Below are 15156 nucleotides of genomic sequence, written 5' to 3' on the forward strand. Positions count from 1 at the left end.
TGGTTATCTTTTTCCAAAAAATCCCAAGGAATGGCTAATTCAAACTGCACTCTAACAGTCCCCTGATACCACAACCAAAGTGGTAAACAACCAGCAGTGTTAGCAAGAAGCCCTGAATTTTAGTGCCTTCAACATGCTAAAACATGCAGCTTTGTGTCTCTCCCCTACCCAGCCTCAGTTTGCAACAGTGGTGGGTTTTATTGGGTCTTCAATAGCTGCTACTATCAGTGGATTTTTAGTAACTTCTTATCTCCCCTCCCAGCATTGGATGGAAAGTTCCTTTCCCTCTGCCTCTTCCTTCTGTTATCCAGGCTATCAAAATTAAATAAGCAATTCCAGACCATGAGAGTGACACATTCCACAGAGAGCCATAATTCTGGATTCACACGGCAAATTAAGGTAGTCAAAAATTAATCACAAGAAAGTATTTGATACTGAGAGTGTACCACACCCACAGCCACTGTAAAACAACTGCGTAACTTGGGAAACAGAAGGCAGCTTTTATCTGTATGTAAGTGCTCTAAGAGCCATTGGACCCAGCTACAGCCAGTCACTTCCTTAATCTGGGACACCAGCTCTGGGATATCAGCATCTGGCAAGTTTTTTGGAAGGCTCCCACTCTCCCAGTATTAGCTAGATTCTTGACAAAGGAATTGGTTTAAGACTGTAAGGCAAACTTACAAGTAGCTCAACCAATTATTATGGGGAGTTCTTATAACAGTTGTGTTTTTCTGATTATAGCTGTGCCAGAACCCTTCCAGAAAGTAAAGCAAAAAAAAAAAAAGCGCTTCAGATAGGATTTTTTACTTCTCACTACATATAACAAGCTCCACTAGGGTATTAACTGGAGCAAATACTCATTGAACATGAAATCCTTAAAATGAAATAATCATTTAAACCAGACAAGGAGAAACAACTGACACTCACCACCACCTCAACAAATAAAATTTGTTTCCAAGTTACAATGGGTTAACTTTATGCCAACAGGATTTAAAACGAGGCCAGGTACCATCTGACCTTCCAGAGTCAGCAGAAAGTGGGAATAACCTCTGTGCAATGTGTTCCAGCTGATCTGACAGATACAGCCACATGCCCACATCTGATACCTATCAAATTAATTTTGCTGCCTGATGCAATAGAGCCCAGCTTCATTTGCAACAGCAACAGAGAGGCAGCTAAAACTCCACTAATCAAATCCCCTGCAATCCAGACTCTTGGAACTTTTGCACATTTTTCACATCTAGTCTTCCCATTCTTCTCAGGATTTTTTGCCCTCTGGCCAGCTGACTGTAAACATCCTCTCAGCAACATGTTGCCATGCTTTTACAGCAGAAACCACTCAAAGATTTTTTTTTTCTGGTTTCTCAATTAAAACTATTCTTTTTTCCCTCCTTTTTTCAACAGCCGAAACCTCTTCTAGAACTACAAGTAAATAAAAGGTATACTTAAGAGGATCTTCTGAAGGATAGGAAACTGATGATTCTTCAAGAAAACTACTTATTCAATGGCAGTGCCACCAAAACATTATCATTATTCCTCATTAATTGCTCCAAAGATAATCCATTCTCCTTTTCTTTACAATGCCACAAAGTACAGGCTTCCAGCTGTTCAACAGTTATACAGAGTAAAGCATTCACCCATGAATGAGGCAAAACTTCTTGCTCAAAGCACAGCTCCTCCTCAGAAACATCTAACAACTACTGAGAAGTGATAGCTGATGGAACACAGCCTTGACATCACTCCAGATTATCTTTTTTGTTATTACATGGTTGTGGTGGGTAATTTTAAGCGAAACAATTACCATTTTCTCTCCACACCTCTAAAGGACAGGCAAGTTTTTGGCTACTTCCTTTTCCCTTCTGCTGCATCTTTTCAGAAGTACTGCCTCCCCTGCCAGTAAGCCCAGATCTCTTCTCTGCTACTGCAGTACATGACCAATGATTTCCGGACGGCCTTGCTGTGCTCAAAGCAGTTGTGAATAGAAAGGCCTCCAGCTAACACATTTCTCACTCTGCACTCCTTGCGCAGCTCTAAAAGAGTCTGCAAATCCCAACCATAACTCCGTGACATTTTACATTCAGTTCCCAATGATTCTGTTTTTAGCTTTTACAAGGGCAAACAATTATTTTAATTAATGCTGAATCATAGAATTACTTCTCCCTACACTTGCCATGAAAAACATTCTAGTCATCGCTGGTCAAGAGTTAGCTATTTGTTTAGGTTTTTTTCCCAGGCTAAACTGGGCAGAAATTACAAAACAAAATCTTGCACAAAAACTAAACCAAGATCTGTTCTGTTCTATTTCTAACATTCTCAACTGAAAGCTGCAAAACAAGGTTGACTATCTTGGTTTGGATCCCTCTTGTAAATTGATTTGGTTCTGCAATGGTGAAGAATAAAGGAAAAATAATTACATAAAAAAGAGCACTCAAACTCACTACATACAGAACAAAAAAAAAAAAAAAAAAAAAAAAAAAAAAAAAAAAACAACAAAAAACCAAAAACCCCTGAGTGAACAAGGAAGCTTCTGTTTTAAAAGAAACAGATTAAATAAATTTACAAGAAACCTGTTAGAACATCTAGGCATTCTTCTTGCTGAATTAGCCCCATGACAGAATACTCGCTGGTATTCAGAAAACTTAAATTATCTCTGTTGCTGCCCCTTGAACTTCTCTCCATGTAGCTGGCATACTTCTCTCCTCAATGACACCAAGAACAAGCTTCTTCCATTGTGAAAATGCAAACACTCTGCTCACATCTTCCTAGACTGCATTTTTAACTGTCCCCACAAACCTCACGATGGTCTTTCACCAAGGCTGCATTCAGGTGCCTGCTATTCCTTTGCAAAGAGGCTGATTCACCTCATGGCAACCCTTTAACTTCCTAAGCAGCTCAACCAGAGCAATTGTCTCCTAAAGCTGGGCTTACGTTTAGAAACACATACATACAAACATACACAGATCCCCATTCTCTGTATTTTTTATGGTATTTTGATTGCAAAATATTATTGCTCTCATTGTATACTTGCAAAACACAATACTCTTTACAGGACTCTTTAGTCTTAGTTGACAAATTCACCTTTCTGCATTCATTCTTTCATGAAATGAAACAATACTTGCTAAATCAAACATTTCATAAGCAGTTTTCAAGTTTGAAAAAAAAAAAAAACAAGAAGAAAACCAACAAATCCCACAGAAAATCAACCTATAATACTGCTCAAAAAAAGCTAAATTTTTATGTCTTTTATGAGTTAAATCTTGCACATGTTAAACATCCCAACTCAGCCCTAAACAAAATGCTAACGCTTTGGTGGAAGCACAGATCTTATTCTGCACATCAACGCCACAAAAAGTCTTACTGACTTTGGATGCAAGGTTCCAGCCACATCTTTCACCCTTTGTAGTTCTTACTACTTTGTTTGTTTTAACTCCAGCATTCTCACCTCTCCTCTGTCCAGAGATTGACTTTCTGCTGTGCAGCCTGAGCAGAGTAGGAGAGCCGGTCGCTGCCGTGCTGGTGCTGCCTCTCTGGGGAGAGCTGCTGCCGCAGCAGCTCCAACTCGCGCTCGTACATCACCCGCTGCTCCTCCAGAGCGCTCCGCTTCTCCTCCAAGTACTGCTTCTCCAAGATCTGGACCACATTTTGTACTGGGTCTAAAAAGAAGGGAAGGAAAAAAAAAAAAATAAAGGGAAAAAACCCCCCAGAAAACATGAGAAAATGCCATTTCAGCATTACAGGATGCCCATTATTTAGTTTGCAACAGCAATCAACATACCCAGAGCCGGCAAACACAAATTGCACCCCAAATTATTAAATATTGCACTAAATAGATCAATCCAAACTAAAACTAGAAAAAAAATGGCATGCAAAAGGCTAGAACAATGGTTAAGACCCTTGTCTATTGCAAATTTAAGCACTGTGTAGTTATAATATATTCCAGAATCCTAATAGGAAAAAAAAGGGATGGAAAAAGAAACAAATTAATAAGAAAACAAAGTAAAACACAAGGGAAGATGATGCTAACCAGAGGAGGAAATGACTAAAGGAAGTAAAAAGCAATGTACTTTCTCTGTTTTGGCAGAGAATGAAACATGTTGGAAAGCTGCAGACAAAAACCGAGACAAAGAAATGGTCTGACTGGTCACACATCACACCACACCATTGTGCCGCACAGCACTGATGCAGACAAAATATGTCCTGGGGGGGCCTTCTGCATTTAGCTTTACAAACCACGTTTCATCTCAGTATCAACACAGAACAAATATCTGTTTGGATATTCTATCCTGTAAAAACTGCTTGTGTCAATCAGCTAGGGATAAATCTGAAGTCCATTCAAATTAATGAAACATTACTCTGTCTGTTCCTGGGGCGAGGTCCCATGCCGGCCTGTGCCCCTGCAAGAGCCATTTAATAGAGTAAGCTCTGTGTGCTGCCAGTATATACACCTGTGTCGTGGGGTGACAGCCTTTATCCCAATATCGTTTGTTGTGTCTGGCAGCTGCACCTTTTCCTCCCCCGGCCGTCTTGCCGCGGCGGGGCGGGAGGGGTGTGAGTGTGACCAGGCACCTTGGTTTTGGCTTTTGGCTGCTTGGCTTGGCTGGCTGGCTTGCTTGCTCCTGCCTAAGCTCCTAGCTGATAGCTGCTTTTTTGCTGCTTTCTGCTTTCTACGCTGTTTTTTTCTTTTTCTTTCATTCCCTCTTTCTTACCCTCCCCCGAAGATACTGGACCGGCTCCGGACCTGACCTGGGACGTCCAGGACCCCCGGCGTCCAGGACCCCCGGAGTCTGCGAGAGAAGCTCAGCGCCCTCCACAGCACTGCCTGGTTTCTTTTCTTTTCTTGTGTTGGGGAGTGTTCTTTTGTTATTTGTTAATAAATAGGTTTTGTTTTCCACTGTGCTCCTCCGAGGAATTCCTTCCCGAACCCGGTATTGGGGGAGGGGTGGTTGGAGGTTTTTTTAGGGGGCTCCCTTTCGGAGATTTCCCCTAATTTGTCCTAAACCAGGACAACCTGGTTCATGCACACATCTCTGGAAGCTCAAATACAGCAAAAAAGTGGTTTGCAAGAGAACTAATCTAGAAGACTGAGTGACAGCACACCACCCAACAGATTGCTGATTCTGTATACCACAAGAGGAAGGGAGAGGAGTTCCAAAGCTGGAGAAGAAGCAATACTGCAGCTCCATGACATGCCAGGATTTTCAAATGCAAAGAACTTCAAATGCAAAATAAACCATCTGTATGATTTAGTTATAAACCATCCTCCCTTTGCTTTTTGCAAACACTTCTGCAAGTTGTTTCTGTGGCCCAGGCCTTATTAATGGAAGAAATCACTGGCTTCATACAAAGGCAGCATAAATACCACCACAATGGTAATTAGAAAGCACAAAGTTAAAAATCAGTCAGTATAAATAGCAACCAAATAGCAAACTAGTGATGCATAAAAGTGTCTTAAAATAACTAGAAATATTACCTTTTAGTACATGACATTCTCAAAAAGAAGCTAGCTATTACTAGATTTTAAACAGTGCAAGAAAAAACCCCGACTGAACCAAGTTCTAAAATTCTGGACTACAAACCAAGTTATTAATGTTCATCTGCACCATCATGATCCTCCTAACTCCTCCTGATAATACCAGAACTATCTTAAAATACATGGGCTTTGCTGCGTAATTCCCCAAACCAATTTTAGTTATATATTAGAATGCCTGCGAAAATCAGGTATTATGATTATTATGAAATGCAGATGATAGAGACATGGAAGAAATTAAAATCCCTCCATTGTCTTTGCAAACACAGGAAATTAATCTAAGGCTGACTCATTAAGATGAGACTTTCCTAAATTACTCAAAGAACAGCTATGAGTTCAAGAAGCAGATTTTTAAATAAAAGTAAACTTTTCAGCCACCTAGATTTACAGGATCACAACAACCATAGGATCAAATTACACCACAATAAATATTTGGAACAAGATGCAAGAACCTAGTACAAAACTTTCCAATTGCAACATAATCCTGTACTGCTTGGGAAAAAAATAAAAAAAGGTGGATGATGCTTGTCTTGTAACGCAAAAGGTAAATTCACAGTCATAGAAAACTTTTTGATTTAGCTTTGGAAAGAGTTTACTAAGAAAACTTTAAGGCTGTCACAGGAAAAAAAGTAAAATATGGTGTGAGTTATAAACTGTCTAGGTAGAATTTGAAGAAATAAACAGTCAAGATTTTTTACAATTCAAAAAAACTACAACAGTGTTTAAATTAAATTTAAACACCGTGTTCTACAATTTTGGATTCCTGATGCAAAGTCAAATAAATTAAGGAAGATTCTACCCAGTGCCTGCCAAATACACAGCAAATTCCATACAGTGTTAGAAGTTCCAAGTCCCAGTCTTTTACATATTTATGTGACAAGAGTTCAATGACCCTGAAAAAAATATTCATATGCAGTTAATCTCCTCCGAAGACTACTAACAGAGATCATAAAGATGCATTTTCTTCATAGGATGAACAGCGTTTATTACCTTGCTACAATGTCACTTAATTCACATCTGGAATCTGTTAATCCAGTCACACTGATGCTAAATAAATTCCCTAACATTTCTTGTAAGTATATGTGTCTAAGCAAGCTAGAAGAGGGTTATGACACAGGCAGCTTTGCTAAGTTTTATGAAAATCCTCTCCCTGTGAGCTGTAACAGTTTTGTTTGCCAAAATGAGAAGATGCCTAACCTAATCACATTGTTTACTTAACTGCTGCACAATATACAAGAATAAAGTAAACTTCTTTGATGCAGTCTGTGTTTGACCAGCATCACAAATTAGCAGTACAAAGCTGATCTGACAGAATCCCACAAAGAAAGTTAACATGCTGAAGGAAGGAAAGAATCGGGATGTTTTCTTTACAGCAGTTTTCAAAGTTACACATTTTCCTCAGAGGTTCTTTGGAGCCGGATGGAGTCTGTGACACTGTTGTACTGGTTACATGCCATAAAAACAAATGTGTTTGCACCCTGGAGAAGCCAGGATATTTATTTAAAGAGGATTATAATTCTCAAACAAATCCAGAGGGAGGGAGGAATCCAAAAACCAAAACAAAGGAAAACCAAACCCTCTTGCTTTTGGGCTGTATCTAATCAAATTTTTAAAATACCTCTTCATTCCCCTCTTAGGAGTTCTCCAGAGAATATGTGTAATAAAATTAACAGTCTTCAGTCATTCAGTTATTTCTTCCTCCTTACCCATATTTATTTTCCATTTTAAGGAAGAATAAATAAGCGGTATTGTAACAAAGCTGCTTCACTTCTTACACAAGAAACTGGAAGCCCGTCAGAAAAAAGGTACTTTAGCATTGAGAAAGTGCTGCTGGGTTCTATTTATCTAACTTCAAATCAAAAGATCCTCACAGTCACTTGTTTTGTCAGCATTCTATTATCACTAACTACTTCAATTTAGTCAAGCAACACCTATGTGGGAGTGAGCAGAAGCAGCAGAAATTAGGATATGACCCTTCTGAAACAGTGTGACATGTAAGACTGCAAACACTTGCTCTGCAGTAGGGAAGAAAGAGCTTTAAGGAACAGCAAAGTCTGAAACTGTTCTTGACCAAAACACAGAAAGCAACCAACCAAAACAAAGTCTGGCTTGGACCACAATCAGAAAAGCTTACTGAACTAAAATGTAAAGACACTTGGAATGTTGTGAAGAATTGTTTCCATCAGCTGGATAACACCACATGAAAACCAAAAAATGTGACCCCCTGTTCAAAGAACACTGACTCATTATAGACTGATACACTTCAGTTGAATCTCCAGTTAGTAACAAGCAGATCAAGCATCAATTAATGCTTTCAGACTTTTCCAGCAGCCTCATGCACAAGCCAATTGAGTTCAAAACCTTTGTCCCAGTTTTGGCACAGATATGGGATGGTTTGAGGCCTTAAAACGGGCAACAGAATCTTCACAAGGGATGACAACACTGAAGACCACCAGGATGGCAGATTCATCTGAAATTCATCTCCTGGTAGGAGTGAACCATAATGAGAATATTTCTGTTATCAAACAGCAATTTCATATAAATTTAAGTGACCTGATCCTGTAACTCACACAAGCAACCTCATTAAAAATAAAACTGTAAAAAACCTGCAAAGCATCAAACATATGAAACCATCATGCTGTACTCAATGGCAAAACAGACAAAGTAAAACAATAAGAGGAGACGAAATAAAAAGTAAATGCTGTATTTCAACATGCAAACCACAGCAAACAATGGAAATACTGTGAAGAGATGAAGAAAGGAGAACAGAAAGCAATGAACCATGATCTACTGTGTCTTCTTGATCAGGGACCAGACCCCAAGGTATTTGCCTCTCTGACTTTGTGTATTTAAAACACCTGTACAAAGCATTCCATAGTTTACCAAGATTTTCAGCATTTCTTTATTGCATCACATGAACTATGACCTGCCTTCTGAAATCATGAAAAGGCATTGTTTTATATACAACATACCATTATTTTATCTATATTATATCTTACTGTGTTGTTCCAAAAAAGCATCACAATTTGTTTTAACAAAGATGAAATGAAATATTGAGAGTGATCAGGAGCTCAAAAACAAGTTGGCATTTGCTTATTGCTTTGTTATAATTTCAATGTTTTCTTAATACGGTTAAAATGGTGTCAGTAACATTTGATACAAAAAGGAGGATGAAACTGAGCCATATATGGTGCATTCCTTTTTTCTACAGTAACTCACAAAAACAAGAACTTAGTAAACTTGGATGATAATTTGACAGGCATATGGTTACAACTCAGCTGCACTATAAAAGAGAGTAGAGGTACAGATAAAATCATGTCAGGGCACAAACCAACTACTATCATCTGCGTGTGTATTTATACCTAGGTGCACATATTTTTTTACATATATATGTATTTATGTATGTTTCATATATATATTTGCACACACATTGTTTCTGTAAAATATCTTATCCTGAAAATCCTCCAAAGGCCCCTGGAACAAGTGTATTGCTTGTTTTACCCAGAAATTGAGTTCCAGGCTGAATTTGTTATACAATCCAAAAGAATATTTTTATCTGGCAGTAGCCTTACCATTACTATTCAGTGTCTTCATAATAACTTCCATTTGTGCAAACTCATAGTTGTAGTCTGGTTCTGAAGAAGCTTCACTAGCTGCATCCAGATCATGCTCTCCTAAGGAAGTTTCTTTCTCAAGGTCTTTCAGCCAATCTCGACGTTTCCTCTTTGGTAAATTGATTCTGAGTAAAAATCGAAATTCAGTTTATAAAAAAAAATATCCAGAATAATGAAAGGAAAAAAATTAGGCTGAATGTAAAATGGGTGGAATATAAACATCAACTATTACCTAAAAAAGTGGTTGTTTCCCCATAATATTCTATCTCCATGCCATAACTGAGTGGCAGAACATACCAGTGCACCATTTACACAGGATCTGAAAGAAAAAAATACAGCTCCAGTGAAATCCTGAAAATAAAAGATTGAAGAGTTGATGTTTCTCCCACTTACTGACAGTCACTTGTATCATATGGTACCAAACCAGCTAGGTTCTCATGAAAGAATCTCTGGGAAAGTTACTGGTCTGATTTCTATTGTCAGAATTAGCACCTTTCCCCTCTGCCTTTGGCTGGTACAACTCTTCAGTAAACATACAGACAAGGTTGATTTTGGTTGCAAAGTTTTCTTTAAATGCCTGTTTCTCAAACTGGGCCACTGCCTGTTTCTTATAAAGTCCAAACATAAATGTATGCAAATCCTACTGACAGAGCTCTCCAAGATACAACTCAGTCAACACTGAGTTGTAAAACATGCTGTTAACAGATTCGGCATTCACGCGTAAGAAAAGATTCTTAGATCCAAGTTTTAGTCTTTCAACAAATGGAGTCTCTATTATTAACAAGGGTCTATTTTTGTGAACATCTGGTATACTGCTGTATTTCTTTGTAGGTTTCTTTGTATTTAAGTTTCAATCACAAAATGGGAAAAATTGAGCTATTGAACTTTTGCATGTGTGAGTCACAAACAGCGTTTTATTTGAAAGGGGAAAAAACTTCAGTAAAATGAAAAAGGCTTTTCACATGCAGCATTCTGATTTCAGCTGCCTCTCTCATGTAAGTCAACAAAAACATGTAAGCATTTCATTTTAAGTCACATCTTTATTTAACTTTTTTCAATGAAATTCTGGCAGCTAAATTTCTCTTGATACTCGTATCTTAAGAACAGTTACTTAAGCATTGCAGATCAGCCATGAGTAAAACAAAATATGTTTTTTTCCACTGACATGTGCCCTTGTTCCTGCCAGTCAAAATGACTGATTTCTAGTACAGTAACTCTATCATCACAAGCCTGAATCCCATCTGTTTGAAATTTTCTACTGTAGGCCGCAGAAGAAAAATACAAATGCATTGTACTAAAGGAAGATTGAAAGAAATCAGATTTTTTATGTGTCTCTCAAACTTCAGTTTCTCATTCTGATACTAATTTGGACATTATTTAGATACTCAAATTTCAGACAAGCAGCATGACTATTAACTAGGACAAAGGTACTGCTTTATCACATGCTACTGGAGATCAAGTGACAAAGACATTTACAATTCCACCCAAGGAGCCATAGTGCCCCTGGAATGAAAAATTATTAAAATACAGAAGTAGAAACAAAAGGTGAAACCTTACTTTACACTGCATATTAACTAGACAAAACAGTAATTAAGGACTTAGAAAGGAATTAATACCTTTAAAGCACTTCTTCCTCACAAAATATTGAACTTTACAACAGGAACTACTCACAAGGCACCATTTATTCTCTGCCATCAAGACATAGGCTATTCCATCACACAGGCCAGGACAGCCAGCAGCATCTCAGGGATCTCATTACTTCCCAAGATACAGACAGGCAATGGCCCCTCACTCCTACCAAGTACCTTCTTCAGATGGCTTATTCCAAGCCATACCACTGACAGCCTGTTGCCCTGCAGAGTGGGTGGGTGGATGTTCACATGTGCAGGGAAATCTTACTTTTAATTGCTGAATTTCTCTTAAGTATCTGTTTAAGTCAACTGTATTGAAAATATTTATTGATCAGAACATAAGGTGCTTCTGCCTGTGTAAAATAAAAATGCATGAAAGTCACTATCTGTCAAAGAAAAGCAAAGTTCCATTTCAATGGAATGTGCTGCTGATCTTCCTTACCTTGCATTTTCTTTTGGTGTGAGTGTAACTTCTCCATCTAAAGCAATATCAATCTCACAGTGTTCTGGTTGGATTCCTATACCAAAGAGCTGTATATCCTGAGAGGTATCTGCACCAACTCTTGTGTGATCCTAGAAAACAAGCTGTTACTAAGAGACAAGCAAACTACCACTGTTGACATAACTAAGAAAATATTAGCTGAAGTGCTGAGACTGCACAGTTTGTGCGTCTGTCGAGCAGAAATGGTGCCACAGCAGATCTGAAGACTGCAACAGTCACACACAAACTGTTCCTCTGCCCTGAACTTCACTTCCGTACAGTTTTAGCTAAAACAAAACGAAGCAGTTGACACACAAATTCTCATCAAAAAGTATTCTAATACTATGCCTGCATGCATACATTAAACACCAAAGCCAGAAGAAAACCAGTCGTGTCATATAGGCAAAATTAAGAGAACAGCATGGGTAGTAAAACAAGGTTCAGAGTTCTCTGACTTTCAGAAAGCAGCTATACAGCAACTGAACTAAATATACTACGCTGTACATAATTCCAAGTCATACTTTAAGTTCTGCTGAAACAGTTTATTTTGTTAGTGTTTGAGAAGTTGTGTTTTATTTGCTATTGTTCAAATACACAAGCCCTCCTTCAGCTACCAAAGCAGAAGAGTAGCTATAAAAATAGACAAAATACTCTTTCATTTATTATTGACAAGCAGCTCACATTTCCCTATAAACCTTATAGGTTTGTATTTCACACTTCTTCACTCTGGCATGGGAAATGCAAAACAGAATGGTATGAAAGCTAATGACACTGGGAAAATACATTTCTGTAAATTTTAACTGTCCTTTTTTTAACCCCCTCTCTCATAAGCTTTCCTGTCATTGAAGACTATGTTATTCTTACTGATTACTACTGAACATCATCTCTTTATTATTAACTCTTCATATATTTAAAGCAATTCCCAGCTCCCTAACAAAAACAATCTACCATGAAGCTCCTGCTTGAAGTTGATGCCGGAAGACCACTGACCAGGCACATCCTGCCTGGAAAAGCTAGAATTGATCTCAACGCTGGCCCACACTGAGCATTTCTCCTACCCTTGGCAATCAGGAGATCAATTAGGAAAACAGTGAAGCTGAACTGCAAAGGGAAAACAAAAGCTTAAACAGTAGGAGGAGGCCTATCCTATTTTGCTGCAGCAAAAAAAAAATACATCCCCCCTGAATAAATTAGAGCTAGAAATTCAAAGCAAGTGTCCTTCCAATCTGTGTACATATCCTGTTCACATCCTTACCTTTAAATAGTAAACCAAAAGCTCATTGAGCGCAGGGTCTGCATTCAGGTTCACCAGGTAACACTTGTCATCCCCCACCTTGATACCTGAAGACTCAAGGGAGATTCCCATGCTCTCCAGCTGTCTTTGCCTCTCCTGCAAGCACAAAAATTAGGTTAATCCTGCCTGCTGCAATATGTAGGGACAAGCACAGAGCTGCTAAAGCTGAAGATGCACATGCTGAGTATGCATTCTGTATATCACCACCAGACATTGGTCAGGTACCACAAGGTCAGTAGAATTTATTTTTACACACCAACCATAAAAAGTTAGATATAAACCACAAACATCTGCCTCCTCAAAGTGGAGCTTAATTAAGCAGTTCCATTAAATTTATTAGACTTACCTACACAGCTCTATTGAGTTTATTAACCTACATATAAGTAACACAATGTGGCTTTGAGTCTTTTTGTTAGTAAAAAATGAAACTCAGTTTCAATTACTTCAAAGATAATCACAGCCATAGATGATTTAGAAAATAGCATGCCATGGTTTAGGCTTTCTTTTGCATTTTTATTATTAATTCAGCTAAAGCACTTACTTGATCACGCGAGCTTTTTTTTTTTTTTTTTTTTTGCTATAGTTTGGGTGTTGGGGTTTTTTGTTTGGCTGGCTAGGTTTGGGTTTTCCCCTTGACCCTTTTTTTCTTTTTTTTCTGGAACATTAGGACTACAAAGGAAACCAACACCACTTAATCTTCAAGCTATGGATGGAGGAAATGATGGAAGTGTACACTAGAATCCAGAAGGGTTTTTTTTAATGTACAAAAATAATAATAAGCAAACATTAATGACTACATGTACACATTTTCCTTTTCTGGTTAGCAATCACTAAAAGCAAAAGCAACAAATACCACCCACAATTCTGATCCTTCTGTAATTCTTCACTTCCTTAGTCACTTCAAGGGAAACATGTCCACGGTCCCACTGTGGTCTTACAAATAAATGAGCTGCCCAAACATATTTTGATGTTTTATTTTAAAATCAAATGCTTTTATCAATGCTATCATGGCACTTCTAGATTTATGCTAATAAAATCTAGACCTTAAAAAAACCATCAACAAAAACAAACCCACCCCAAAACCAGAAACAAGGGGAAACATATAAAAATTCAGTGACATTTCAAATAGGTGGTGGGAGAACAGCATAGTTCACTAAAGCTCATGAAGTTCAGCTGCCCAGTATTATTTGAGTATCTAGCGTTCTTCCTAAAAATTTCCGAAGTACCTGTGCAATTTCTTCTGTTTTCCTTAGCTTTTCTTCCCAGGTGACTGTCAGCTCTTTTATTAGTTTTTCTGATTCTTCCAATTTTTCCTTCAGTTCTGGTGCCTTCATGGCCTAAAAGGTAGAAATTAGCAAAAACACTCAGCTACTCTAACCATTGCAACATCTGCTTGCACAAGGAACCTGAACACAGCAACATAATATCAAATGCAACAAGGATAGATTTTTACTACATTCCCAGGTTTTTCAAGGCAGAAGCTGAGGAAATAGGAAACCTGCAAAGGAGGAGGACAGAAAACACCTTTGCTGGATCCAGATCTGAAACAGCTGAAGATTTACACAGCTCCAGAGTTAATGGAAGGAACAAAAATCTCTGGGCCTGGCCACTCAAACTTCACTGTCTATATAAAAATATGTGAGCATTTAAAAACTTTAATTCCTAGCTGTTGGAAGTGCAAGTGCAAAGTCTTTCTTCTTTGAAACAGTAGTTTCAAACACAAATTCCTCTAAACACTTAGCCTTCCATTCCATCCTGGTTTTGTAAGTGTTCTTAGAGTTGCACTAAAGCTTTTAGACTGACCCTGTTGATTACCTTCAAAGGAAGGCATGTTCTGGAGCTAACACAGGCTTCTTATTTCACAACAGGAAACAAAAGCAAAGGGCTTGGATATGTCCAGGGCCAAGTAACAATTGAACAGGCTGGCCTATAACCCTATATATGTTGTTTTTAACAGAAGGTAAAAAACACTTAACAAAGTAATTAGTAAGACTTTGGACACCTTCCTACCGATTGTGTTCAGATGCAGCCTGCCAACATGCTGCAATAATGTTTTCCGAATTAAAATAAGCACTTAGAACAGGTTTTTATTTATGAAAAAAGTGAATGGCTCCTTTTCCTTAAAGAAGATTTTCCCATTTCAGTCCATAAGGAAGTGTTTACATGAATAACACTATTCCTTAAATAATGATGAAACTTAAACACCACACAAATTTACCCTCAAGCACAGTTCTGTTCCTTTTCCATCAGTATTTGTGTCCTTCCTGAAAAGATCAAAAATATTTTCAAATCTACTAACTACCTAATTTGTTCAGATATCCTGGATACCAAATAAACTATCCTACCTGGATACTTTATTCTTGAAGTAGAAGTATAAATCTAAGATAAGCATCAATCACAGTGCCAGCTATTAAGGCAGTGAAGCATCAAGGCAGTGATGGTTTTCAGTGTTCCATTTCTGACAATTTTTAATAGATTTTCACAAATGTTAGCGAGAAATGCCCCCTGAATTTTGTTGTCCAATAACAGATTTATGACTTTTTACACTTTTCCATCTGACATTATGTATAGTCCACCAATGTAAAAAAAGAAAAAATTCTGCTAATAAG

The 15156-nt window shown here is 38.0% G+C and overlaps 1 protein-coding gene across 5 annotated transcripts in view; it reads right to left on the reverse strand.

Annotated features, from left to right (window-relative positions):
* The window catches only part of KIF13A (kinesin family member 13A), a 103747-nt gene that overhangs the window by 25405 nt on the left and 63186 nt on the right, over positions 1-15156 (reverse strand). For 3 of the 5 annotated variants that reach the window (XM_041475316.1, XM_041475315.1, XM_041475317.1), the window contains exons 12-17: positions 13774-13884; positions 12509-12643; positions 11215-11345; positions 9374-9460; positions 9100-9266; positions 3443-3653 (exon numbers count right to left, since the gene is read on the reverse strand). In XM_041475316.1, coding sequence (XP_041331250.1) covers positions 3443-3653; positions 9100-9266; positions 9374-9460; positions 11215-11345; positions 12509-12643; positions 13774-13884 — 842 coding nt within the window. Of the gene's footprint in view, positions 1-3442; positions 3654-7888; positions 8012-9099; positions 9267-9373; positions 9461-11214; positions 11346-12508; positions 12644-13773; positions 13885-15156 lie in introns of all 5 variants that reach the window. The other 2 variants (XM_041475314.1, XM_041475313.1) reach the window with 1 other exon arrangement.

The sequence above is a fragment of the Pyrgilauda ruficollis genome, unplaced genomic scaffold, assembly GCF_017590135.1.
Source record: "Pyrgilauda ruficollis isolate IOZ18807 unplaced genomic scaffold, ASM1759013v1 scaffold35, whole genome shotgun sequence".
In the NCBI taxonomy this organism is placed as follows: Eukaryota; Metazoa; Chordata; class Aves; order Passeriformes; family Passeridae; genus Pyrgilauda; species Pyrgilauda ruficollis.